Below are 26,329 nucleotides of genomic sequence, written 5' to 3' on the forward strand. Positions count from 1 at the left end.
CAAGCATATTATGTTGTCACATCTGTAAATGGAAGCTTACTTAATCCTGTCTCTTACCACTGCTAGAGATTTGCCACCTATGGCAAATCTTTAACAGCAAAGATTTAACTGTAAATAAACCACCTACTTTCCCCCTGGCCCTTCAGGGTGGAACAAAGGAGAGACTATGGGTTGGGATAGCAATTTACTGAAAGCAACAAGCAATGGAGTAACAAATGCACAGTAACAACAGCAATATTAGTAACAAGAGTATAAAAAAAAGAAGGTGCTTTACCCACAAAAAGATGTTTATCACCTTGACTTAGTTCCACGTGGGCCTGGTACATCTGGGATAGTGGCCAAGATGGTGGCTGTCCCCATGCTGCCAGCTCCCTCCTGTCCCTGGGCCCATGACAACAGAAAACAGCAATGAACAAACCCCCAAAGTTGAATTGTCCACGTTGTTCTGGGACTCAGAGAGCGCTGCAGTTTTGACTCCGCACTGCTGCTTTGGATGCTGGACTCAATTGGATGCTGCTGGCACCACCAATTTTGGTCACTCTGACCCACTCCACCCAGCTCTGCTCAGCTCCTCTCAGCTCAGCTTGGCTGGGCTCAGCTTCCCCCAGCTTGGCTGGACTGGGGCTCGCCCCCACTCCTTCATTTCCCAGTGCTGTCCTTCAGCACCACGTGGAATCTGTGTTTTGATGTGTCCTGTAGGTGTGTCTTGGAGAAAAAAGGAGGGGATAGACAGCAATGGGTCCTCAGGGCTGATGGCAACAGCCTCCCCACTGGGGAGAGGGAGGCAAAAATGGTGCACTTCTTGGAAATGATACAATTTCTAAAATTTATGTAACTTTAGTCATCAGGGGATTGTTCACCTTTGCCCCAGGAAAAGGAGAATTGAAGTTTCTCTTCAAAAGACTCTGTTCACCAATGGTGGGTGAGGTGAGGCCTGATGAGCTTAACATCTACAGTTTGGGAGTAACCACAAGATACACAGGAGATAAATGTTAACAAACATCACCCCCTGGTGTGGTCCGAGACACCTGGTCTGGGAAAAGATTGATAAGAGAAGCACAGAATGAGGACCATCACTCTACTAGCATCAAAGGCAAAGGGATCAATAACCAATAGGAAACTGAATGCTAAGAATTGTGTCATTTAAGAGCAATGAATGAGAATTCCTTTGGGTTTTGTGTATAAATATGTGAAAAGCCTGGTAGAGAACTATGTGTGATGGAATGATTTTCAGTGCATAACCTGGGCATACGTAGATGAAATGGTTTCTATTTCACACCCAGGCCAAAAAACCATAATGCTAGTTCTCTAACACTGAAAAGGTGTTGTTGGAGAGTTTCTGGTTTTCCTGCAGTTTTTGGTGACACACTCACCTTTGCTTCCCCCAAAACTGTGTCCCCAGCAGTGACATGTAAGTGGTATAGAATAGCAACACAGCCACACTGTGTCCCCACCCTACAACCAGGACACCACCAAAATTAGTTCTGTTTCCCCTCCTGTAGTTTTCAGGAACCAGATTTAGGCAGGTGAGGAGAGACTAGCAACCTAGAATGACAAGAGTAAAAAATTCCTGTGACCTGGAGCATAGATCTTTGTCTTCCTATACTTTACATTTTTCCATTACAGGTGCTTAACCTCCCAGGTTACAAAAGTGGAGATATGGATTGGCAAAATGTCTTGGGACACAAGCAAGGATGCACACAGCAGCCTTGCTCAGGAGTGGAAGAAAAGCTCTTCCAAAGCTCCTCAGGGGTGTGGGGAGCCCCATCTCCCAGGTGTGCCAGAGGAACTGTGACACCAAGGCTACAAAGTTGGCTTTGTAAGAGGATTGTTGTGGGGTGCTCCTGAAATCACCAGACTGGTTACATTTGGCTGCACAGATGAAAAGTAAAAACAAATCAAGTTATCAAACACATTATACAATTTTATTTTACTTACTTTTCTCCATTTCATTCACAATGCCTGCAGTTAATCCTGTTCCTTGAAAAATATGCATAAACTTTATTTTTCTGGGAAGGAGTTTTCCCTGGGTCATCCAGTCAGTCACAGCCTCTGCAAAGCAATCTTCTTCCTCTGAAAAAGCCTTTTGGTGAGGCCAGCATAACATGTTCACATCAGGCCCTCAGTTGCAGGGCAGGCATTGCAGTGGCATCATTTCCCTGTTAATGAGCTCATTCCACATCTCCAGCAGTGCTGCTTGTGTAAGTCTACAAGGACTTTGATATGAGAAGACACAGTCCTGCAGTGCCTTTCCCTCGATGGTACCAGAAACATGTGAAAGGAAGCTGTGAAAAAGAGCAAGAATAAATCACCCTCATTGTCTCGGAATTAGAGATAAATGAAAGTCCCAGGCCAGAGATGGATGTACCGTTTTAACTACACTTCACCTCCAGTGAGGCACTTTGTGAAAAAAGAATTAAGTTTTCTTACAAACCTGCTGTGTATCCCTTTTGCCAGATGGTCGCTAGTTCACGTTCCTTGAAAAATAGTAAATTACTATCACTTCACAATGAATTACCACTTTGTAGGCTCCTTCCTCAAGCTATTCTGAACTCCTGCCCTGCCTGGCCCTGCTCTTCAGTGCCTTGGCCTTTGGGAGAGAGGTGCAGCTGCTCAATTTTGGTCCTTAATCCCATGAACAACTCTAGAAAGTTTATGGAGGTCAGTCCAGGCAAATTGCAGAGTCGATTGCAAGATTTTTCTTTGTCGAGCCGGGGGTTAACCAAGTGTTGGATCTTGGATTGCCTAAGTCTATATCTCAGGAGTGACCCTTTCCACACAGAGTTACAAAACAGCTGGAACACAGGTTTGAAGTATTCCAAGGAATACTGAGCCTCAGAGAATAACGTATGGCCCCAGGCAACAGACGTGGATTATTTCAGGGTGAATCTACCAGTTTATCTCTACTTTTGCTTTGTTCGTTGTTGAGTTGCTTCTATCCTTTTGCCCTCTATTCTTCCTCTGGATTTCTTAGGAAAGCAAAGGGGAGCATGTGATGCTGAGCTATTCTGTGAAAGCAGTGTCTGTGAGCCTTGTCTTTGCTAACCTTCTCTTTGCTCTCTGGCTGCCCTTTGCTGGCCCTTCGCTCCAGGCAAAATCTCTTCTGGCTTTTCTGTAAGTCTAGGTGCACACTGTTGTCCTTTCTGAGCAGCATAATTTACCTCACCAGCCCTATTTTAGGGCCCTTTTTGGTGAACACTTATGCTGGTGGGTTGGGTAGGTGTTTCTCTTTGTGACTTCCTTGCTGTGGTCTCAGTTGCAGTGATAGGAACCCTCTGAAGCAGTTTTTAAGCCAGTAAACCTTGATGGGTATCAATCCATCTCTCCCAACCCTGTGTGACTGCACAAATAGTTGGAGAAGTACTAAAGGGTAGGTGAGTCACAGCAGGGCTGCCATGAGAAGCAATGTTTGCTGAGGTGTTGGAGTCACAGCTTTGCAATTCTGTTCCCTGTGGGACCTCTCATAGTAATATTTTGCTTTGGTTAATGGAGCATTTTGGATAACCTATCTGAACTAATAAATCAGCTTATGCATTTGCTTCCATTTTTAAAAGGCCTGCTGTGTCTTGCTCAATAGGTTTTAACATCATTAGTGCTCTCAGCAAAATTGTTCCCTTCTCTACATCCCTGGTAACTGAGAGTTTACCTCCTGCTGGTCTTTAGAACTTGTTACCTGATTTTTGGTTTCAATTCCTTCATTCCTGCTGTTGGTAGCTCCCACACTTGGTCTTGAAGTTTACAGCTACACTTGCTGTCTCTTAATTGTCCTCCCTATTCTTCTGTGAGGTTGCTTGTCTATAATTATAATATCATGATCTGCTTATTTTGCTTGAAATACTCTGTTAATGTAGAAAAATGCACATGTATGAGAAGTCTTACTCCAGGATAAAATAATTTTCACCACATGTGATCAGATCACATATCATGACCACAGTGTCCCACAGACACAACAGTTCTGTGATGCAAAGAATGTAAATTAGAAATAAACTTCCTTCATGGACAGATTTCTGCATTGCTGTACTTGAGGGCATTTCTTGAATACTACTCTGGAGGGTCTGTCTCAGGTATCTGTTGGATGAGCTGCTGAACTAATTGTGCCCCTTTCAGGGTAGCAATTTTCAAAGCTGTCTTATTCCACCTCTCCAAGCTCCTCTCCTGACTTGTGATGCAAAGGGCACATAAACCTTGTTTGTGACACTGTGCCTTTTCTGCTCCTTTTCTTTTGCTGTGCATTTTCCTTCTTCCCATCACTTTTTAGTCTGAGAGTGCTTCTGTTGTTTGACACTCTCAGACCCTTCTCCTCTTGCATAGGCACTTGGATGTGGATTGACAGAAGGTGCCTGTCTTGGTATGAAGATTTACAGCCTTCACCTTCCTCTGGGAGATGGGGCTTTGTATGAACTCTAACACAGTCCAGAGGTAGTTCTGTGTTTTCCCCTTTGCCTCTTCTTTCAGGAGCTAGAGCACTCAGTTGCTCTAGCAATCCAGTTTTCCTTTTCTGTCTTGTTATTTTATTAAGTAAAATGCCAAGACAGAAGAGGAAAAGTATTGGTACTTTATTAAGCAGTAGAAAGGAGAGCTGAAGGAGCAATCCCCCTTTGCTTGGGATGAATCCCACACATGTTGGGCTGTTTGCAGTTGCTGAACTGAGATTTCTGCAGCCATTCTCTGCAAATGACTGTGAACACCTTCAACTGGAGTGTCGCTGGCAGATGGACATGCATTTGAAGGTCTAAGCTTTGGCCCTAGATTTACCAAAGGACAGCCAGGCAGTGCTCTGTGCTGTAGTCAAGCTCTCTCCTGAGAAGTGTCTGGGGATTTCACACTGACCAGAGCACCCCTAATAGAGCTCTGGGGATTTATTCTGCTTATGGAGAGGTAAGGCTCTCTTGCAAGAGTAAGTTACAGAAGCTTCTAGAGTGGAATTGAGACCATCTGGACAATGGTTTGTGCTTTAAAAATGTCACTGGATTTCCTTGATTTCAAACAGTTGCTGAAGATCCAGGCCATTCCTGGTTTTTGCCTTTGTGATATTGTGATGTTTGCATTTGTTGCAGCTGCTTAACAATTTAGCACTTTTGTTTCTGTTATTCTGTCTGACTTCAAGACCTCCAGCATGGCCCTGGATGAAACAGCTGCTCTAGACAGCTTAGGCAGGACTAACACCAAAAGCCAAATGTATATGGGACTAGACTAAGTAGCCGATAATTAATTTTTATCAACTACACTTTGAAACTGTTGAGATCTCCTGCTGAGGAGGAGAATGTTCATTGCAGAAAGATGGAAAAGAAACAGCACCAACTATGCCCCGTGTCTTTATTCCTCTTTTTGAAGATAATAGCTCTTAAAATTTAACATAGTCATATTTGGGGAATCTACTCTATCTATTTTAGGTGGAAATCTTGGATGAAGACTAAGTACCTCTTCCACCAGGCTGGAACATCCTGTCTGGGTTTTCAGCACCATACACAAATACACACTTAAAGTTGATGGGCATTTTCCTTTAATTCTTTGGGATGTGAAAAAAATGTAATAGGTTGCGTGAAGTTTCTCTTCTCTGTAGCCCAGATTCTGAGGACACAAGATTGCATTTCAAGAAACTTACCCAGTAGCTGGTACTAAGATTAATTAATTAATTATTTTTTAAGTAGGCCAGAGCCTCAGTTTGTGTGAAGGGATGATAACAGACAGCACCACTTCTTGTAGGTGAGGCATGGCTTGAACACAGAGGGAAGAGGGAGGACCACCTGGTTGTCAGACTCCTGGCAAATTTTCTTGCTCTATCTCCTCAGTTTGCCTGCCTGTAGAGCAGAGATAAGTTTTCCCTGGGGGAAAATCATGCATGTGAAGGGCTTTGAAGATAAAAACCACTCTACACTCACTATGGCAGTTAGCTTTACATTAAACCAAAGCATGTCGTGTTATCTACCTCTTTTATGCTGTGTGTCTCTCAGCAATTCACACATCATATCTAAAAATCAAGACCTTGAAAATGCTGGTGTGTTGCCAGCATAGGAAAAAGACAGTTGTGATTCTATGCTTCACTCCTGGTTTTAACTAACAAAAAAGAAAGGTATTGCTAATTCTTGCAGTAATAAACTTCTTTCCTTCATACTTCAGTTGTTGGAGTCCTGTGCAAGACTTAGGCAGCAAGGGCCAGAGGGGGAAATATCATCTTTCACATGATTTAATGACACTAATTGTTGAGTTGAATACTGCTGCATAAATTTAATTAGTAGTAATGTCTCAGTATTCTGTAGGGAGTCTCATTTTACTGATCAGATGACACATTGTTTTGATTTAGGTTAAAAAAAATGTTTCCAGGCAAATTTGCTGTATTTTGCTGTGTTTAGTAATGTGCGTTTTGAGAAAGTAAACATAGCTTATCCTTCTCTTGATAGTGTTTGCCTATAGTAGAGAATTTTTATACTTTCAAATGACCAAATACTGTCCAAACCTATTGGAGCCATCTTATGTCAATTGTAAAATAGTGTAATTGTGGTTATCTAGGACTTCCAGGTCTGTTTATAGATGACATAGGGATTTGTCAGGGATTGTTGGAATTTGTTGGAAAACTCTTTTTTCTGACCCAGTGATAGGGCTCCTGAGAGGTGTTTTAAAGACCTTTATTCCATTTTCAGTCTCGTGAGAAGGGTGAGATGGTACAGTCTCAATTTACAATTATTGTAAATAATTCATGCCATTTACAATTCATGCCATCAAAATCAGAAGCCAAACTATTTCCTAATTACAATACATTATAAGTGTTTTTTGGCCTATCAGCTTTTGCCCCACAATGTTACTAATGCTTCTAAACCAATCATCTATTAAAATACCCCACGTGGGTCTCACTACAATACATCTTTCATAGTTCTGTTTCTCCAAAATATCTAGTCTATTTGCAAGGTCATCACTTGAAACTTGTTTTAGTTCAATTTCTCTCTCAACAATGTCTGTCCTATTCCATGGTCTTTCTAAGTCAGCAAACTTTATCTCGAGGTTTGCACACAGATGCACAAGACTATGTGAGCCTTCTGTCAGGCTTTGAGAATTCTCTACAAAGCCATTTCCCACATCTATGCCCATATTAGACATTAGACAGCTGTAATAGCTGGAGAAACAAACTTTCAAATAATTTGTGTTCGTTAAAGATTTTCGGGGTGGAGTATTTTGTTTTGCTTTGGTTTTGATATTTTGTTGTTCGGTTGGTTTGGTTTGGTTGGGCTTTGTGTCTTTTTTTCCCTTTTCAATATTAGATGATCCAATAACTTTTATCACCTCTCACAGACAAAAGAGTAAAAGCCTCTGAAGCAGCACAAGTCAAGGACAGAAGTTACCAGCTCATAAAAAATAGTTCTATTGGTACAGGACAAAGAAATCCTGTATGGACATACTGGAAAGAGAAGACATCTGTAATGGGAATTTGTTTGTGTATAAGACCTAACTGGTAAGGTTAATATTAACTTTTGTGGCTTGGAGCAGGAGCTCAGAAGTGGTAAGATTGTAAAAAATGGGGACCCTACATCAAAAGAGGCTGCTCTCTTGGGCTGGCTTCTGCTGGTTGCCCTGAAAAAGGCTCTGCCCTTGCTGCGGGTCCTGAGGTCCATCAGGGAGGTCCTGGTGGGTGCCCTGTGCCTTTTGCAGGACATCATGCCTTGCTGTCAAAACAAGAGAGCACTGAAAGCTCCTTGGAAACTAAGAATACTCCCTCATTTTTGTTTAGCTTTCCTTTGTCCGTTTTGCAGCTGAGGAGCATTTTGGGAGTGCTGTGCCTGCTTTCCATCCAAAGTTTTACCTGACAATGACCAAACCAGTGGCAGATGAGAGAGAGGCAGTTGCAGCTGGAGCAGTATCTTCAGAATGGTAAGCCTGGCTATAACAACCTGATCAACTGTCATATGTAGGGCTTAAACCTTCAAGGATATGTCTACAATTGTGACTTTAGGGTGCTCTACCTTCGTTACTGAGATAAGTTAGGGTGTATCTGAAATGCTGGGGCTAAACATGGCAGTCCTGTCCTGGCTATTAGCTCACAGAGTTTAGAACATCAGGGTACTGTATTTCTCTAATTTCTGAAGCAGCTGCCTTTCTACAGGTTTCCCAAATGTAAGAGTGCAGTTTCATACTGAACAGCCTGTAGCCTGTCCATTTTTTGTCCCTCTGGATCAATGAGTGCAGCCACCCACCACTGCTGCTCCACAACTGCCAGAGCTGATGGGTGACCCAGTGGGTAGAAGACAGAGGCAAAAAAGGCACTTGGGCAGGTAAAGTGTAACATGGACCTCCTCCCTTTAAGGGTTTCCAAGAAGACTTGTGAGAATCATAGGAAGACTCTGTAGAAAAATTAAATCCCAGTGCAGTGTGCTGTGTTGAAGGACAGATCTGCAGGATCCCTGGAATGGGTCTTGTGAAGTTTATATAGGCCAAGAAAAAAAAAAAATCAATTTCAACTACTCAAAAGGATGGGTGTGCAGGGGGAAGAGCTTAAAGAGGTTTTGTAGCCTCTGGCCTCAGATATTTTGTGCCAAGACTTACAAAACAGAATCTCAGGATTAGTCTTTAAAGTTTTACTTAGTGGTTATTCTATCTTTTTTCACTTGAGTATTCATTTCTTTTAAAGTTACCAGCCTTGAGTGACCATGGAGTTACATGGCCAAGAACCTCACTGAGGTCTTGCTTTGGGAGGAGAGCAGCATTCCCTGTATTTTGCCCTGCCATAGCTTCAGTAATTTAACAGGCTGATAAAGGCAGTTGGGCAGAAATCAAAGGATGAGTAAAGTAACGCTGATTGTTTAGTCCACACTCATGTTTTGAGACACTGGACATTTTTTCTGCCATCTGTTGGCTACATTTGGTTTCCTCTCTCTCCATTTTTCCACTTGTTTTTCAAGTACTTTGGATTCAAATATTACAAATAGTGATGTCTTCATAATTCTTTTTGAAAGCTACAGCAGGTAAGTTTTGAATTTTTCAGCCAAATAGTTTGTTATATGAAAGACTTGAAATGTTATCCTATCTCCCAAGTTCAAGACTCTCTTTGCTATCTTCCTTTCCTTGTGTTCTTGGTGTATCAGTCTGCCTCATAAAGCAGTGAGTTCCAGTGACAGAGTGCTCTCTGTGAAGCCTGGGTGGCAATAATAATAATATTGCTATTGTTTTTTTCTCCATGTACAAACTTGTTTCTCACATGGGAAGAACTGCATGGTTTGTTTTTATATTCTGTGGCGTATCTGATGAATCTTTTGCCTCTAAACAGTTCACAGGAAAGTCTTTGTGAGCACTCAATAGAAGGATTACACACATTCTTGGATTTTGCAATGTAAATGCTTTTTGATAGTGTCAGTGGTTTGCACTGATGAGTGTATTGATGGCTGCTGGGAAAATGTTGTGTTCTCTTATCTTGCAATTGTAGTCATGGGCAGAATCTGGCATATATTTGGGTTGTTATAGCCTAGATGACTTTTCAAATCCATTTAAATGTGGTCCATGGTGTGTGATCTTTCTTTGGCAGGTTTGGAACCTTGATAACTTGTGTTTGTGTCTGACTATTGCAAGTTGCCATGCTCCCTTTTCCATTCCTCCTTTCACATTGCTGTTGTTCTAATGAGAATAGTGGTCTTTAGGTGGGTGCAGTATGTGACTCCACAGCATTTTTGGAGATGAAATGCTGTTATGGTTTTCTGGGAAGTGCTTAGTGTGCTGTGGTAACCTTGCTTAAAGTGAACTGTTCTGGGACGTGGACATGTTTTGAAGGACCAAATAAGAGGTTTGTGTCTCAAGAGCTCTTCACCTGCAATGTGTGACTAGGGTATGTAAGAGGAGTTCAGGAGGGCTATAGAAAATGGTATTAATAAGTATTCCTAACAAATTCAAGAAAGGTTTTCCCTGCATACTCTGTAAATAAAAAGACACTGTTTATTTACAGTCTCTTAAATTCAGACCTCCTGGAGTGCTAAAGACAGTGAATGACTTCTGGTTTCTGTTGTGAGAAGCAATCTCTTTAGTTCTGATCCAATGCCTGCTATAGCCCTAAGATGACTCCCAGTAATTACTGCTGAGTCTTAATTAGTCTTGATGAGACTGATAATAGGGCTGCTAAGGAAAGTTAAATCCATCAGGAATGCCTGCAATATGTTGTCAAATGCGGCCAACTGACTTTTCTTCTACTAAGTTCTGGCAGGAACTAATTCTTCAAAATATCAGTTTCCAGGGTTTCAAGATGTCTTTTGACATGACAACATTGTGGATTTCTCTTAACACACCAGCAGAAATAATGTATATTAGTTTTTTTCTCTACACCTGGCCTTTTGGTGAGGAGGAGTGACTTGGTAAGTACATGTGCAGTACTAATTTTACAGGTTATGTACACTTGTGCTTATAAAGGCATATGATGACTGTGCTACCAACAGCAGTCAGTTATTTTGTAGAGGTCAAGATAGGCACAGAATTATTCTTTAAATGTTGGTGCAAGGTCAGTATGTTCTCGAGACATAAAATAAACTCAAATTTCTGTTCCACAACACAATGGATTTTAATAAGCTATGTTTAGGCTTCCTGGTTGGCAAAGAGTGTAGCTCTACAGTTTTATTTGCTTATAATTAAAACTTAAAATGGTTGTGCTTACATAAATGCTGCTTCATAATACAAATAGCAGTACAGCTTTGTATGTTCTTTCATTATGGTAAAGAACAATCTCCAAACAGAGATCAAATAACTCTGTGAAAGACAAGAGTGCATTAATTGTCATTACTTGTGCACAGTGCCTTTTATTGATGCAACTGATAGTTGAATAAATATTCATTTTGGCTATTAAAGAATCTCACCTAGCAAACTGGCCTTGTTTATGTTCTAGTATTTATTAGCATACTGTGACTTTAGAGATGTTTTATGGCAGAGTAGCAAAATTTCTTCAATAGTATTGAAAGACACAGAGTGAAGCTCATTCTTAAAGCACTTCTGTGCTGTTCTTTTCTTCCCCATTGTTGAAGATGTGCAGGCAGCACTTGGTGTCCTACATGTTTCTCAGGAGAGAAAACAGTGAATGTTTCTGTTTTACTGATACTTAGTGTTAAAATTTGCTCATCTCATATTGCAAGAGGGAGGACTAATGAATAAAAAAAATCATTAAAATATGAGAAAGTATTTTCTGGCAATGGTATGGACTGGCCTTGAGTAGTCAGTCTTGGCAATGTGAGACAAGTTAGCACACACCTGTGTGAGCAACCTGGGAGCTGATGTGGGAGAAGAGGCAGAGGGACTGCACTGCAGGTGATGATGAACAGGAAGCAGTCACTCTTCTGCCACCAGAGGAATTTGTTGAGCACCGATATGTCTGCAGGTCAAACCAGTGCAGCTTTTATAATAGAAACCTTCGTTTTTAATAGAATGAAAAGATGGGAAACCAGAGGTGAATGAGCTTGCAAGGGTTGGGATAATTTTCCCTAAAAATTCTATTGCTGACCTTTTTTTCACCTTCATGTCTATCTTTCATTATGAGAGAGAATTAATACTTTCTTAAGAGAGAGTAAGTTAGTACTTACTTAATTTTCTTGGTTTGCCTTAAACAGCAGTATTTAAGCTTCTAGGTGAAGGGACTTCTATGTGTCACTGACTAAAATACAATGTGCAAAGGGAAGAATCAAACTCAATTTAAGGTTTTTTTGGTCCTTGTCCTGTGTTTCTTCTGAATGGGCTTGTGAAGTGTGTGCTGAAATGGGAGTGCTGTGCAAGGAGCATGGCTTTACTGCAGCTGCTTGACAGTATTGAACATGACTCGTGTGTCTGCACTCAGCATCACTGCAACCAGCTGCATCCCCCAACCCTGTCTAACAGGGCCAGCTTTCCAAGTCTGGAACAAGCCTATGCAGGCTAACCCAGCTTTCCAAGCACCTGCTTTTGCCTGGCAGCACCTTTTCCTGCTGCAGAGGTTACAGCAGGCATGCTCTGCTCATGCCCCAGTAACTTATCTCACAAGAGGAGTTGTCAGGGGACAGTAGGACACTCAACACAATGGGAGACAGCTTGACAGAATGGATGTTTTGCTCAAAACAAACATTGCTAAAGTATTTACCAACACTACCATGTAGTAGGGTTGAACACAGAGTTGAATGACCTAACACCCCTGCCCTTCCACTCTTTCAGACTCTGCAAACTTGAACGATGACCAAGCTGGAGAGACTGATTCAGTATATCTGTTATTACCTCCAGCTCCTAAAGACAGATGCTGTGGTTCTTACAAGAGGAGACCTTATGACTGAGTTGTGTCTTCTTTTCTGTCAGGAGAAAGACAGTATGAGCAGGTGCATGTATCCCTGTCAGTCTCATTTTCATGCAACTCCTCGATATCCTTGAATGTAACCTGAGATTGTGGTCTGCCTGTGTTGGGCATCCATGCAATAATGTGGTGCATTCAGGACACAGCTATGAGGACAGCCAGTCATTATGCACTTATGAATAGAATTGAGACATGCTTCATTGAAGAAGCAGGGGTTTGGAGTTGGGAATCTAGGAGGCTGACCTTTTCCAGTCTGTGTTAAACAGCAGCCTCTAATATGAGGAGGATTCAGGTGTTGATGACAGGACAGATGAAAAGTTTGAGTACTTGAGCAAATAGAACAGAGCAGAGCCTCATAACAGACAAAAAGTAGCATTCCTATGCAGTTCTTCACCAAAGGATGCTGATATAAGGTGGTTTTCTTTCTGAAAAGCAAGCACAAGGCCAAGGATTGAATACCATAAGAGAGCTGTGGTGAGTATGGTATTGGAAATGTAGGTAAAATGTGACCCAGAAATGTGCAGGTGTAACCAGAATCAAAGCTGGTCTGATCACAGGCCCCTGTCTCTCACCATGAGACCTCTGCTCCCCTGACCTTGCAACACACCATTTGTGCAAGCAATGGAGGAATGCATGTTTGGAACATTCCTCTCTTCTCACTCAGTAACTCACAAATGTGTTTGGATGTGTATGCACACAAACAGAAGTATCTAAGATTTCAGCACTGCTCTAAAAATGTTATTTGTTCATATAAAATTAGGTTGTGTTTCTTATTTATTTAACTTCTATTTCAAAAGTACAGTGGGACACAGAACTGAATTTCATCTGAATTTTATATGGGAAGTTCCTATACTTTCAGACTTGTATTGTGTCCTGGCCAAGGGGGAAGGTTTCTGGCATAAAAAGCTCTGAAGAATTTTAATTCAAGGATGTCTGTTTTATTTTTGTTTCAATGTTAAGATACAGTTCAGTCTCCTGATCTGCTGCTCTTTTCAAATATGTTGTAAGGACCTCATTCTCATCCTTTGTCCTTTTATGGTCCATGCTTCTTAGCTGAGCAACAGATCCACTGAGAGCTTGCTGAGGATTCAGGTTGGTTGATTCCTGTTAAAACAAAATCACTTAACTTTAAGTTCTCTAAAGGAAAAATGGGGAGAATAAAAAAAAAGAAAGAAAATACTTTACCAGCTCTGTATTATTCTGTATTCCTATGTTAACATGTGCTTCATACATAACATATCTAACATTCCTATGTTAGCTGAGCTGCCAGCTTCTGGGAAAGACTAGTGGGTAGTAGACAGCCATTCTAGATGTTTCAGAAGATTTTACTACAGGTAATAGTAACTCTGTTAAGGGGATATGCAAACAATGTTAAGGGATACAAGAAACTTCCAATTCAATTTACATGGCATATTTCCTGACTTTTAGGGGGAAAAGTGTAAGAAAACATGAATAGTTCTACTGAACATCTACTGTTTCCAAAACACAAGGTTTCTTTATGTTGGTGCCTGTTTTGAGTAGATAAGACTCTAGTGGCCTTTCCAAAACTTAAATAGTTGCTTGGGACAAAATATGAGATTTTGCTGCAAATTTATTTAAAAAGAAATTTCCATCCATTTTGGAAATACTTAGGATTGCCATGTGCACTTACTGAATGGATCATTGCTAACACTGGTAAATGTTTTTTTCTATTGTATTTGTATTAAACTTATACTGGTTTCTATTGTGTTATTTTAGGGACATGTCTGTATTTGTATTTCTTCACTTAACACTGTCTTCTCTTGACTTACAGACTGCACTGTTTCCTCCTTTTGTTTTATGTAAGTAATTTTCTTGGTCTCAACAATGCTTCACTGATAAGAGGCTAAACACAAATATTTGTAACAGTGAACAATGTGTGGAGCTTCTGGCATGGACAGTTCTGCTTTCTGGGTTAAAAGCAGGTGATAAAAGGAAGCAGGGAGGGAAACACCCAAACACAACAGTTTAAGATGATTCTTATTTTTAGTTTGCTGTGTCATAACCTTATTAAGGCAATCACAGAATTATAGAATGGTTTGGGTTGGAAGGGACCTTAAAGATCATCTAGTTCCAATCCCCCTGACATGGGTGGGGACACTTCCACTAGACCACATTGCTAAGAGCCCTGCCCACTCTGTTCTTAAACCCTTCCAATGGGGCATCCACAGCTTCTCTGGGCAACTTGTTCCAGTGTCTCAACACCCTCACAGTAAAGATTTTCGGCCTAATATCTAATCTAAATGCACCCTCAGTTTAAATCCATTCTCCCTTGTTCTACTACTACATGCCATTTTAAAAATAAGAAGTTGGAGATAAGTAGTGAATTTGTCCCCAGTGCCATGATGTGAAGCTGTGCTTGTAGTTCAGTAGAATCAAATAAGATAAAATAATGCCATTTTGAAAAGACAGCTATGCTGGTTTAAGTAATAAACAGTCATACTTAATGTCACTATTCTAGATGGAACTGAGATTTTATTTCCTCTAACATCCTTTCTTGAAGATCCTCAAATTAATCTGCCTACTAATACATTTCACAGTGTTCTTGGAGAACTCAAACTGCTTGGAAGTAGCTTGAAATTTTGAATCATGCTTGTCTTTTTCCCCTCATGATTGCTGAGTAGAGAGGTGGCAAGAAGGGTAGTGTGCTGCCAGTTTGGGACTCCCTTGAAGTGGCAGAAGGGTAACATGACCTCTGTGTTCCCAGCCCTGAGCTGCCACAGTGGATGAGGTGCTCTGTATCCAGGTTGTAGAAGCTGCAGGGTGGCTGTGAGGATCTGGGAAAAGGAGATTCAGGTGTTTACTACCCGAGCCTCAGGTAGTAAACTAGCTCTGTAGTGACCTGCTTGCTCCTTACTGAGAGTCAGTAATGAGGGGTGGGTCTTTATCTCATTCTGATGCTTGCATCCCATGTTTGTTCCACACTCCACATATATTTTTATCACACATGAAATGTTTCATACCAAAATATGTGCACCAAAGGCATTTGTGAGGAAGCATCTGCTTCTTCCCATATGGGGAAAATTGTAAAGTAGTCAAGAAAGCACAGCAGATGATCCTCTGTGTAAGAGACAGAGGGGCTTTTGTATTTTCACAGAAGCAGAGTAGTGCTTATTTTAATTAAAAGGAACAACTATACCTGTCTCCTGGACAAGAAGTAAATAGATTTGGGAATAAGGATTAAATCCCTAGAAGGACTCAATGCCTTGAGAAGGGATTCTTTTATTCCTTAATACATGCAAAAAGGTGTGTGCAGATAGGTGGAATACTGGCTGTCAGGAAAATCTGTGAGAAGTCTGTCTAAATAAGAAAGATTGTTTAAGTTTCATTTTCCTCAACTTTTCCCCCACATATAATTCTACAAACTTATAGAACAGGTTCTTAATTTTCAGTTCTTATTGGGAAAAACCCCAAACTAACACTTGTTGTTTGTACTCATATAGTCTTTCTGACTCAAAAAAAATAAGTTACCAATTTGAACTGAGTCAGTTAATTGGGGTCACATATCCTAGAATGTTCTCCAGGGTACCCAAAGAGGGGTAATAGAGTACACAGCATAAATATCAGCTCTGCCACCCTCTCTTGCTGACCTTGCAGGAGGTGGGAGATGGTCCTATATACAGACACCATGAAGACTCTGCAGAAAGATGCCAAGAGTACTTGAAACCTAAGAGCTCCCATGAACTCTCCTATATTTTCTGCGAGGCTAGCAAAGGCAGATACAAGAAACTAAAATTTAATGTTGTATGCAATTATGTACAATTCCAGCATTTTCCTCTGCTGTGATTGTCAAGGGAAGTACCTCTTCTCGATTAACACCAATGCCAGAAGGACTAATGCTGTCTTCTGATACAGGGCAGTCAACAGGAGGAGAAGCTGCAGTGACGAGTTTCTGCCACCTGATCCAGATGGAATCCCAAAGGTGTTCTTAAACTAGTCCCTGAAATGAGTAACTGACTTCTCATGCAGAGCAAGGCATGGCACTTTCTAAATATGTGCTCAGGAAAGTCTTTTAGGGACATATAAAGTCTTGATATAAAGCCAGTGGAGAATACCCCATTCCTGTGCATTACCTCACTGTTAGAAATGTGAGCTTTGTCTCTAGTCTGACTCTATCTATTATCAGCTGACAGCCAATGGATCTGGCTTCTGTGCTTGAGTTTTCCAGATTGCAAATCACCCCTTTATTATGTCTACGCATAAGACAGTTCTCCAAGGTCCTGAAGACCTGTTTTCTCATGACCTAAATGCTTTCAGGTTTTTTTTTTACAGCCCCTCTCACTATGCAGCAGTTTGGACCTTAGGCACTGGCACTGCACAGTTTTCCTGTAGCAGTGGCTCTGGTCTATTGAGATACTGTAGCCTCATTATTCTCACCAGACGTTTTCCCAGGTGTAGGTACAGGGATGCACTCTTTCCTTTTGGCAGATTGTGGCTTTGAATTCACCTGCAGTTGTATATCCACCTCTTCTTTTTGGAGTCTCTATTTCCTAGGAAGTGACTGCATTATGCCTACAAACACTGAGACACCAGTGGCATTTAAGACCAAAGAGACTTTCCTCTAATTCTTCGGTATCCTCCCATTTGTTGTTCTGCATATTTATTTTTTGTCATCTGCAATATTTAATAGTATTTTTTGTAGCTTTATGTGTACTAAATGGTAATCTTAATTGTTTATTTTGCCTGAATAAATAGGGAATGGAGCATCAGCATCTTTAGAAGGGTATCAGCAATATGGAAAGCAGTAAAACAGTGTTGCATTTTTACCTGACAGGATATGCTTAAGATCCAAACCCAGAGAGTCTTAGAGTCTTTTTGGATGTTTATTGCTGATGGCAGCAATATTACACTTTATATCCAGACATCAGACACTGCAGAAAGAATATTAATGGCTTTCTGGAATTGTGTTGAAAGTTTCCATTTGTGAGAAGTGGACAGAAATTAATGTAATTTTAATTAGGAAAGGATAAACCTCTCTATATGAAGACATATAAGAGTATTTTCTGTGGGCTTTTAGGAGTTTATTGAACCAGAGGGCTGGGGGACATTGTTGGTTTTGCATATGAGATTTTGGGTTCTTAGAATTGTCCACAATTAACGTTAATGTTACATGACTTCTGCTTCTATTGCATTTATCTGTCAAGTTCAGGTTTCCTTCACATACAATAGAATCAGAAAATATATAGAGACACATTCATAATTAAGCTGCCTTTGGTTTGGCATAGTGTGGGTGAAAGTTCTTGAACACTGAAGTCAGAAATGATCTGGTCTTCACTTACGTCTTGGCTGGCAGCTGCTGTTAAAACCGAGTGCACAACTGATGCGTCTTTTGTGTCCGCTTCTCTTTACTTGTTTTGTGTCCCTTGGTGCTTTCTGTGGAACTGTTTGCAGTGTTGGTGCAGTTCTAGCGCTGGCTGAAGGATGTTTGTAACAGCTGTTGCAATACACACAGTAAACAACTGCTAGTTACAATTTGAAACCAGTAGCAACCAAATATTGTTTACACAAGTGGCTGGTTTGTATTTGAAACTTTCAGCTGGAGTTCACTTCTTATGCCAGGAGAGGAGGAGCAGCAATGGCTCTGCCTATTTTGTGTGTTTGCACATTTCTATGTACACGAGCAAGGCTTCTTTGGTTGCCCTCATTTCCTAACCCTAACAGCAATAACAAAATAACATCTGTCCAACGGGTGCTGCTCTTTGTCATGGGATTCTGAAATTTCCTCTCACCATGCAGAAGGCGGTTCTCAACTGGCCATAGGTATAAGGGAGCTGAACACGTATTTGCTGTACTCTGTTGAGCTGATGTATGGTAGTCCAGCCTCAGAACTTACATTATGTGTGTTTAGGAATCATAAACTGGGTAACACGAGGTGACCCCTTGCTGGTTTTCTTCTGCCATGGGGTTTGCACCACCTGAGGCAATGCTGGGACAGGTTCTCCCAGGGGAACATAAGTGTCAGTTGGCCTCAGACTGTGCAGCAGGAGACTTGGGAGGTGGGACATGCCAAAGGCAAAAAGCCTTGGGGGTGGCAGGGAGACAGGAATTCTGATTTAGGGAGAGAGAAGTAGGTGCTAATAGGGTGGAAGAAGTAAGGAGACATTTTTGGACAAGAAACTTGTATAGGGGCCTTGAACAAGGAAAGGATTTTCTAATATACTTTAAATAACATTAATAATTGTGCTTGATGAACTTGTCAGTTTGCAGTGGATCAAAGTAATTTCCAAGCCAGACAGTGGTGTTGTATATTGCTTTGTATAATAGTTTTATATATTTTTAATGTTTATGTGACACTGTAAAGAAGCAATGACACTTAAAATGCTGCAGACACCATTTCTTCTCTTGTGGTCTTAAAGATGAAATAGGACTTTTGGGAATTATTTAGCTTTTGTCACTGTAAATTGCTACTACATTCACTGTTATTTTGTGATGGAGGTAGATTTTAAAACCTTCATTCCCAATATTCTGGTGCTCAGGCAGCATATACCAGTTTGTGCTTTGATCCAAGAAATAAAACCAGTTAAAATCCTACTAAATCTGAGACGTGTGTTTGCCATTCCTTGGAAATGCCATCTGGTATGCTTAGTATTACACTACCAAGGGATAACACATTAGTCTGTGGCTAGTTTCTTGAAGTAATTTGTGAGGACAGCACAGTGGCAGACAGAATAAAAGGTGATAGTCACTTTTTTGTCTTTTGTGTTTGGACTTATGAAATTTTCTTCCCATCATACCTGGTGTCTGAATTGACTGTGAGATGAGTGATTTTAATGGTCTGCTGCCCTCTCTGGTAACAGTCCTGATATTAACAGGGATAAGGAAAACCTTGCTAGTGTGTTTTTTAATTTTAACTGGAAACAATTCTTTCCAACCTATATTTAGCTTGATGTCTATATTTTTCCATGCACAAAAACATGTCTGATTTTGAACTCACTGATACAGCTGGAGAAAACCCTTCTGAACTGTGAAGATGAAGTTACAATGCTGTCACTGTGACAGAGTTTGAAGTGTTTTGGTATTGGCACGCTTTGGAAGAAAAGAAACCTGACACTTCCACCTTATGTTCAGACAAAGAAAGTCCATCCTCTCTGACCAAAGCATGAGTTGCACGATCTGCCACAGTAGCTGTGACAGTAGTGCTCCCAGGACTGAAGAGATTTCTTATAATTGCCACACCACTCTCCTGAGCAAACTCAGGAGATTGTGGTCACTGTGGAATTAAGGAATGGTTCAATGATACTGCATTCTTTTAAGTTACGGCTGTTTAAACTTAGGCTTTGATTTTTCAGAACCTAAACCAGAATAAGACAACTATCCCAATCATGGTTAGTGGGCTCACCTCTGCCTAATTTTTCTGTCCCCACTATCCCATTGTGCAAATTTGCACATTTGCATTGTCCTGCAAATATTGTCTGCATTTTCTGTTGGTGCTACTTTTGCCCCCATTGAGAGAAGATGCAGAGAGGCCACAGCAAACTAAAAGCAACCCAAATGTCAAGCCAGATGGGGTTTTTCCTCCTTATGCACTATTGATAATGAAAGTTCAACAGAGCTCAAGTCTGCTCTTGTCAGAAGCCTTCATAGAAAACCCTACAAGACTGGTGTTTTCACTAAAGGAGCAGGACATGTAAATATTTCCTAGAAAACAAGAGAACTCCATCAGTCTGGAAAACACACAAATCCTGTAAAAATACGTATTTGTGATGCTCATGAGTAATGTTAACTCAGAGCACACAGTACTCACTGTACAACAGGATTTGAGGATTGAGTGGTAAAGATCTGGAATAACAGGGCAGATGCCTTGCATTAGAGAATAAATGCATGACAGTAGTAAATACAGTCTATTTTATTACATTTTTACATTACTTTGAAACTTATGAAATTCATCACAAATTCACATGCTGGAATATGGAGTGGTTATATTTACCTTTAAATGAGCAGTTAAATGGGACATAAGGGAAAATTTTAAAACAGTTAAATTACATTAGTAGGTATTGAACACTGCTTTCTTATTCATGGTAATGTACAGTGAAGCTTCTGACCTTTATTTTTGAAGGTTACATTGTGGGAGGTGAGTCTGTTGAGAGAATTTATAAAATATTTTAGCCTATTTTTCTTTCAAGATTGTGATGATGAAGCTCTCTCTGGTAAGTTCTACGTGGTGCTTAACTTAGTTCTCCCTTGGATTGTTGTTGTTGTTGTTGGCTGCAGTGACTGAATCTGAAATCTGAACAAGGTTTGCATGATTCTGCTAAGATTAAAAGACCCATCTGGTCTGGACATTCCCTCAATCATCTTGGAAAGTCTGATTATGGGGAACAAAGTATGGCAAGAGAGAGGGTGGTGTAGGGGTAAGACTTTCACATATGAATATCATCCCTTTGAATTTACAAGTCACGTAGCAACTTTCCCACATGGGAACTATTGGGTCTGTATTCTAGGTAGGCATTTAATTGGATGGCCATACCTACATGAAGCAGTTCTTAATTTACAGATCACATGCTGAGTTTAACAATAGGACAGGAAGCTCTCATTATATTTATAAACAATGTCTCTAGCTTACTTTCCTTGATATCATTACATGTTTCTTTTCTTAACTGCCAGTGACTGAAGTTTGATCACAGTGTTATTAAGCAAGTTGTAAATCAGGATTGTGAGTGTCTTTACGATCATAAAATGTGAAGAGGCTTTTGCATCCCCATTGTTCCCCTGCTGATGTCCTATTTCCCATGTGGGTGTGTACATGGATGGGGTGGGATCCAGGCCTGTGTTTGGGACAGGCTCAGGCCACATCAGGACAGTGAACAGTCTTTGCTATTGACTGGAGTTAAGTTAGTTATTACAACTATTTAGCTTTTTTCAGTCTTTTCATTGGCATAGAGATGTTAGGGCTCTTCTGAATGTTTTCTAATGAAGGCCCAGTTACTACTGGACTTACTAAGGAACTCAGGTTTACCTAGTGAAGCAGGAACTTTACAGTCTGTGTCTATTTTATTTATTATTCCCTTGCCCTCTTCGTTCTACTGTGAAAGATATCTCTGAGTATGCAGTTGGGAGTTACTGTATCTCAAATGTATCTTCCAGAGCAGTTCCAGATGGAATTATTTTTGTCTTGTATTGTGTTATGATCAGATACACAGGAGAAAAGTTTTTCAGTTGATTACATTTCTATGTATCTTTGATAATCCTCACAAATACATCAAGTCCAAATATAACACACATTCCACTGCCAAAAAACGTTTAGATACTTACAGGTTTAAAAAGGTATGTTTAAGTGTTCTGCTGAATCATATTATCGGGTTAGAATTAAATGTTTATAGATTTGGGCCTTTAGACTTTTTTTTTTTTTTTTTTTAAGTAAGCAGGAAACTAGTTATCTCTGAAGAGTGACATGCTTTTCTTGCTGTGCATTGACATTTTTTATACCTTGTCTGGTGATCTGTTCCAGAAAAGCACCAGTACTGGAAGCTTCCATCCATGTATCCTGTAACATCTATCACGCTTAGCTGTGTTCTGAGTGAAGGCTATGCTATAAGACCATAGTCTCAGGGAGTAGAGATGTTCTGTAAGTAGTAGACCTTAGACTGTTCTCTAAGGTTAGACTCAGAGAAGTGAGGCAAATAACTAGCTTGTCACCTTACTTTACCCCAGAATCTGTACTGGTTTTCTTCTCTAAAAGCACATTACTAGCCAGCAGTAACTGACACATGAAAGTAGTTGAGCTATTTCACTGGATTTCACCAAATGTCTCTGTTGTTTTTTTTCTTTTCCCAGTGGTGAAAACAGTGGCAGAACTTGAACTTCTTTATGTGAGACTTCAGAGCATGAAGGAGTTGCACTGTAAGCTTGGGATCAGAAAGTGGTGAGCAAGAAGCCTAAATGAAACTACTAAGATGCATGACAACTACTAAAAACAGAGAAAGAAATCCCTTGAACAACTTTGTTACAAAGCCTTCAAGCTTCAGCAGCTTGACTGTTTTTTTTTTTTTCTCTGAGGCAAAATTTTAATTGTAATTGACTGGTTTCTGTGACGTTGCAGTTTCAAATTTTAGCACTGAAGGATCCTTTACTGTAGCTAGCTATTTATTCCCTCTCTCTTTCAGAATCTATAGAGAGGTGTTTTGTGACTCCTTGCCTCCTAATATTTATACTTGCACAATGCAGTGAACACAAGTAAAAATATGCCTGTAAACAATACAGAAGAGAATTCTGAGTTCTGAGTTACAAGCTGCCCCTCTGGGCAGAGGTGGATTACTTTTTATCTAAGTGCTCATTTCTATACACTAATATACATAATACCTGAGGCCATAGATTGAGCATTTCTTTTAGGAAGTGGCCTGTCTTAAACAGCAGAGTATTCCTCCCCTTTCATTTGCTTGTTCCTTGGGCTACTCCTCCCTTATGCTGGTGGGATTGTGTGGCAAAAAAAATGGTGAACTGGACTGGTGAGCTAACCTAGTCTAAAAATACTGTCTCTTTATTTTTGATTTTGATGGCCTGTTTTTGGCCTGAGTCAGTCCCCTGGTTCTGTTTGCTGTGCAGCAAAAGGTAATGCTGACTTGTGGGTGGGGATAAACCCTGGGGATGGGGAGCCTGATGCCAAGGTCCCATTTGTCAGAGTGCCCCAAGGGGGCAGTTAGGCTGTAAAGCAGGGCCAGTCTAATGGCTCCCTGCTGCAATTGTGCTCAGGTCTTCTTGTCCCTACATGATAAATAAAAAAATGAAATCTATTTTTGCTTGCTTAGTGAGTTGTATTGATTGCAGCAGATGAATGAATGGAGTGGAAGAACAAACCATGTCTTTTGGTGGCAGCAAGGAAAGGTACACAGAAACCTGTTGTTTGATGCTGGTAACTTGTCTTGTTTAAATCTACTGCATTAGAGCGTGACCTGTACAAATCTTTCTCTGTTTCTCTATATGTGCCTTTATTAACTGCAGTACAGTGAAAGAACTACATGGTTCTCAGCTATGGCAAACTGTCTGAGTAGATACTTCTCCCTCCAGCCCTGCTGCAAGCCCAGGATAGGAAATGGTGCTGTCTGGGCTGCAAGACCCAGCATAATGTGAGTGATGCTGGCAGTGGAGCCTGTGCTGCTCCAGGTGTAGGGCTGTGGAGATTTACCCGGGTTGCTTTAAATCAAAGGGCTCAGGCCAGCTGTGCCCCCAGCACGTGGAGAACAGTGTTCAATGGGCTTTGCTGCTGCACCGAGCTCAGCCTGCTGCAGCTCCATAGCGGTTGGTGCTGCAGCTCTCTGGCTTCAGGCTGAGTCTTGTATGCCAGCACTGCAGCATGGCAGTGCCTGCACTTGAAGCCTTACCAAGTGTGTAGAGAAACCCAGAGCTGTTTGAGAAAAGGAGGAAAAAGTTCTGTCTATATTGTAACTTACCAAAATCAGTGGAGAGATTGGATAACCTGACCCCAGTTTATTTCCATTCTGCTACTACATGTAAAGAATGAGTACAGGACACACTTCAACATCACATCTGTTATTTGATTTGGTGGTTTTTTCATCTGGTAAGCAATGAAATCTTTCTGGATTGTGCTTCCATTAGCTGAAAAAAAATCAAACAACCATTCAACAGAAAAATTTCTTCATGTTTTATTACTTTTTCCCCTTGGCCTGGGAAAGCTGTGTGGATCCTTCCCTCAATACACTGCTGATGGATTGAAGAATTTCACTGAATTTGCTACATACGCAGGTAAAACTAAAAGGACTTTGTAATCTTAAAGATTACCTTTCCCACATTAATTTAATCTTTTATACAAATTCTTGACATATTTATAAATGGTTCTTGTTGGCTGTTATAAATGCATATTATAAAGTTGGCTTTTCACAAGTATTAAAATGAATGTTATGTATATAATGTGGGAAGGTTTTTCTAGTTTCTTTTATTATTAACATGGGTTAGAAATGGTGAGGTGATGAATGTGTATATTTTTTTGGGTTGTAGCATAGTGTTAAAAGTAAAGAATGTTTTTGAAACATCTAAACCAGCTAAACTGGAGGGTAGAGGGAATCTTCCTGCATTCCTGAATTATCCAGATGAAGATAATGATGAACCAAAGCTCCAAGAATGAATTCATTGATCCCATTATCAGAAAATGAGACATGAGATGACCAAGAGGTGCCACTAAGAAATTTACAAGGAGTAATAAAATGCTAAATTAGTGAAATAGGGGCAGGTTGGGAGACTTCAAACAAGGAAAGAATTTCTAAACTGAAAGGAATGGTTGAATAATGCATTAGGTTCTTTTGAATATGTAATGAACTGGTAGATTTAAAGGAGTGTTTTTCTGAGTTAAGGTGTGCTTTCTGGCTGCATGCCAGGGCATTTTTTGTTTCCTAATTGTCTTATTTTTTATTAAAACTTCTTTTAATTAAAATTACCAAGGAAGTGAACCTTGTTTTGCACATTGGCACTGATTTGTGCCACTTTTCTAAGTGCTGGATGTAGCTGTTGATAGGGGGCTTGGTGTTTTGGGGTTTTTCCTCCTTCAAACCCTTGTATTAGAGATTCTAATTCACCTATGGCTTATACATGGGAAAAATATTACACAAAAAGGACACATTTAGGTGTCTATCCATTGTATTTTCAAGGTGATATATGTATCCTAATGTTCCTAATATGTAGGCACTCTGCCATCATATGAGAGCATGTAGGTGAACTGTAGGTTTGTTGAGTTGTACACCTACGCACAGCTTTGGAAACCTTTAATTCATGAGGAAAGAACAGTGTAGAGTGAACTCGTCCTAAAATCAAAGGCTTTGTTTAAAAAACGAAACAAACTGCAAGCTTTCTATTTCTATGTTTTTCTGAATGTTTATGTGAAAGGAAATAGGTTTTTGCTGACTTTTTCTGCTATTTTTAAAAACTCTTTTAAGGCAGTCCAGGAAGTTAAGAGGAATTGGGTTAAACCAACAGATGAGCAGATGCAGGAACTTCAATTTCCACAAAAAATGTAAACAAAGCAAAGGTAAAATAGCATTTAAGAAACTAATCAAAACAGATCAAAGAAGTGGGTTTTTAAAAGAAATTGTACTAAGGGTTGTAACTTCAAAAACAGAGCATGGTTTTGTGGAGTCATTTGAACTAGAGACCCAGGTCTCCCATCTCCTGGTTAGATACTGAACCACCAAATACAAAAGGAGATTCATATCTCAGTTAATATTTTTTAAAAAAAAAAATGCCAGCAGAATGAGCTGGATCTCAAGGCCTGGCAAGAAGTATTTGATTGAATGCTATTCTCCTCTGCAAAACTCAGGTACAAAAGTTTGTCATTCAGTTTAGGCAACCAGATGAAAATTCAGACTGCTGGGTCTGTTGTTCACAATATTTTTACTTGTTAGTTTTAGCTATTACTATTATATCTGATAAACATCCAAAAACATCCCATGTCATCATATCCTGTTAAAAAAAAATTAAAAATGAAGTTTCTTACTCTGGACTATGAGAAGTATTCTCTGAATCAAGCACTGACCTATTGTGTGAATCTGCATCCTTACGGAAGAAAGAAAATTTAAACATTTAAACATTTGTCTTATAGCCCTTTTTCTTTTATTTTTTTTTTAATATTTTTTTTTTCTCCTCCAAATCACTAGACCCACTCGCCTTCACAGCAAATTTTGCATTAGTTCTGTCTTTTTGGTGCAGTTCCTGATGCAGATTTGAGAAATGCAGTTCTACAGTACATACAGCTTGATGTTTGATCCTTTTATTTGTGACTATCCAGAAGAAAGTTGCTCAGCTGACATCCATGTTGGCAATGATGAGATTAGCTGCTACATGACACTGCCTACTGACCAAATTAGAGGTCAGCTTTAAAATCAACAGGTTAAGAATTTGGCAGGTTTTCTTGTAAGTACTTCATTGACATTATATCTACATTCACTTCCTCTTCATGAAAAATAAGGTTGAAAGGTCTGGGGAGAACAGGGTGATGTGTTTTAAATCTCTTCCACTTGTCCATATTCCCCTCCAAATGTATTCTGAAACATATTCCCTTGGCAGCCTTTACAGCAGTGAAACATCTCACTT

General features: G+C 40.2%; 1 protein-coding gene across 1 annotated transcript; it reads left to right on the forward strand.

The window, feature by feature from the left end:
- Nucleotides 1-915: 915 nt before the first annotated feature.
- On the forward strand, nt 916-26,153 carry SNX31 (sorting nexin 31; the record flags this gene model as incomplete). The annotated part of the gene is given in 13 exon segments (XM_083860043.1): nt 916-927; nt 7,483-7,620; nt 7,724-7,828; nt 7,830-7,863; nt 8,891-8,937; nt 8,943-8,954; nt 12,280-12,289; nt 22,067-22,154; nt 23,923-23,959; nt 23,963-23,992; nt 25,177-25,253; nt 25,981-26,100; nt 26,102-26,153. Coding segments are annotated over 13 exon segments (762 nt in total).
- Between the last annotated feature and the right edge of the window lie 176 nt (nt 26,154-26,329).

Source organism: Zosterops lateralis (assembly GCF_965231275.1).
Source record: "Zosterops lateralis genome assembly, chromosome: 1".
Classification (NCBI taxonomy): Eukaryota; Metazoa; Chordata; class Aves; order Passeriformes; family Zosteropidae; genus Zosterops; species Zosterops lateralis.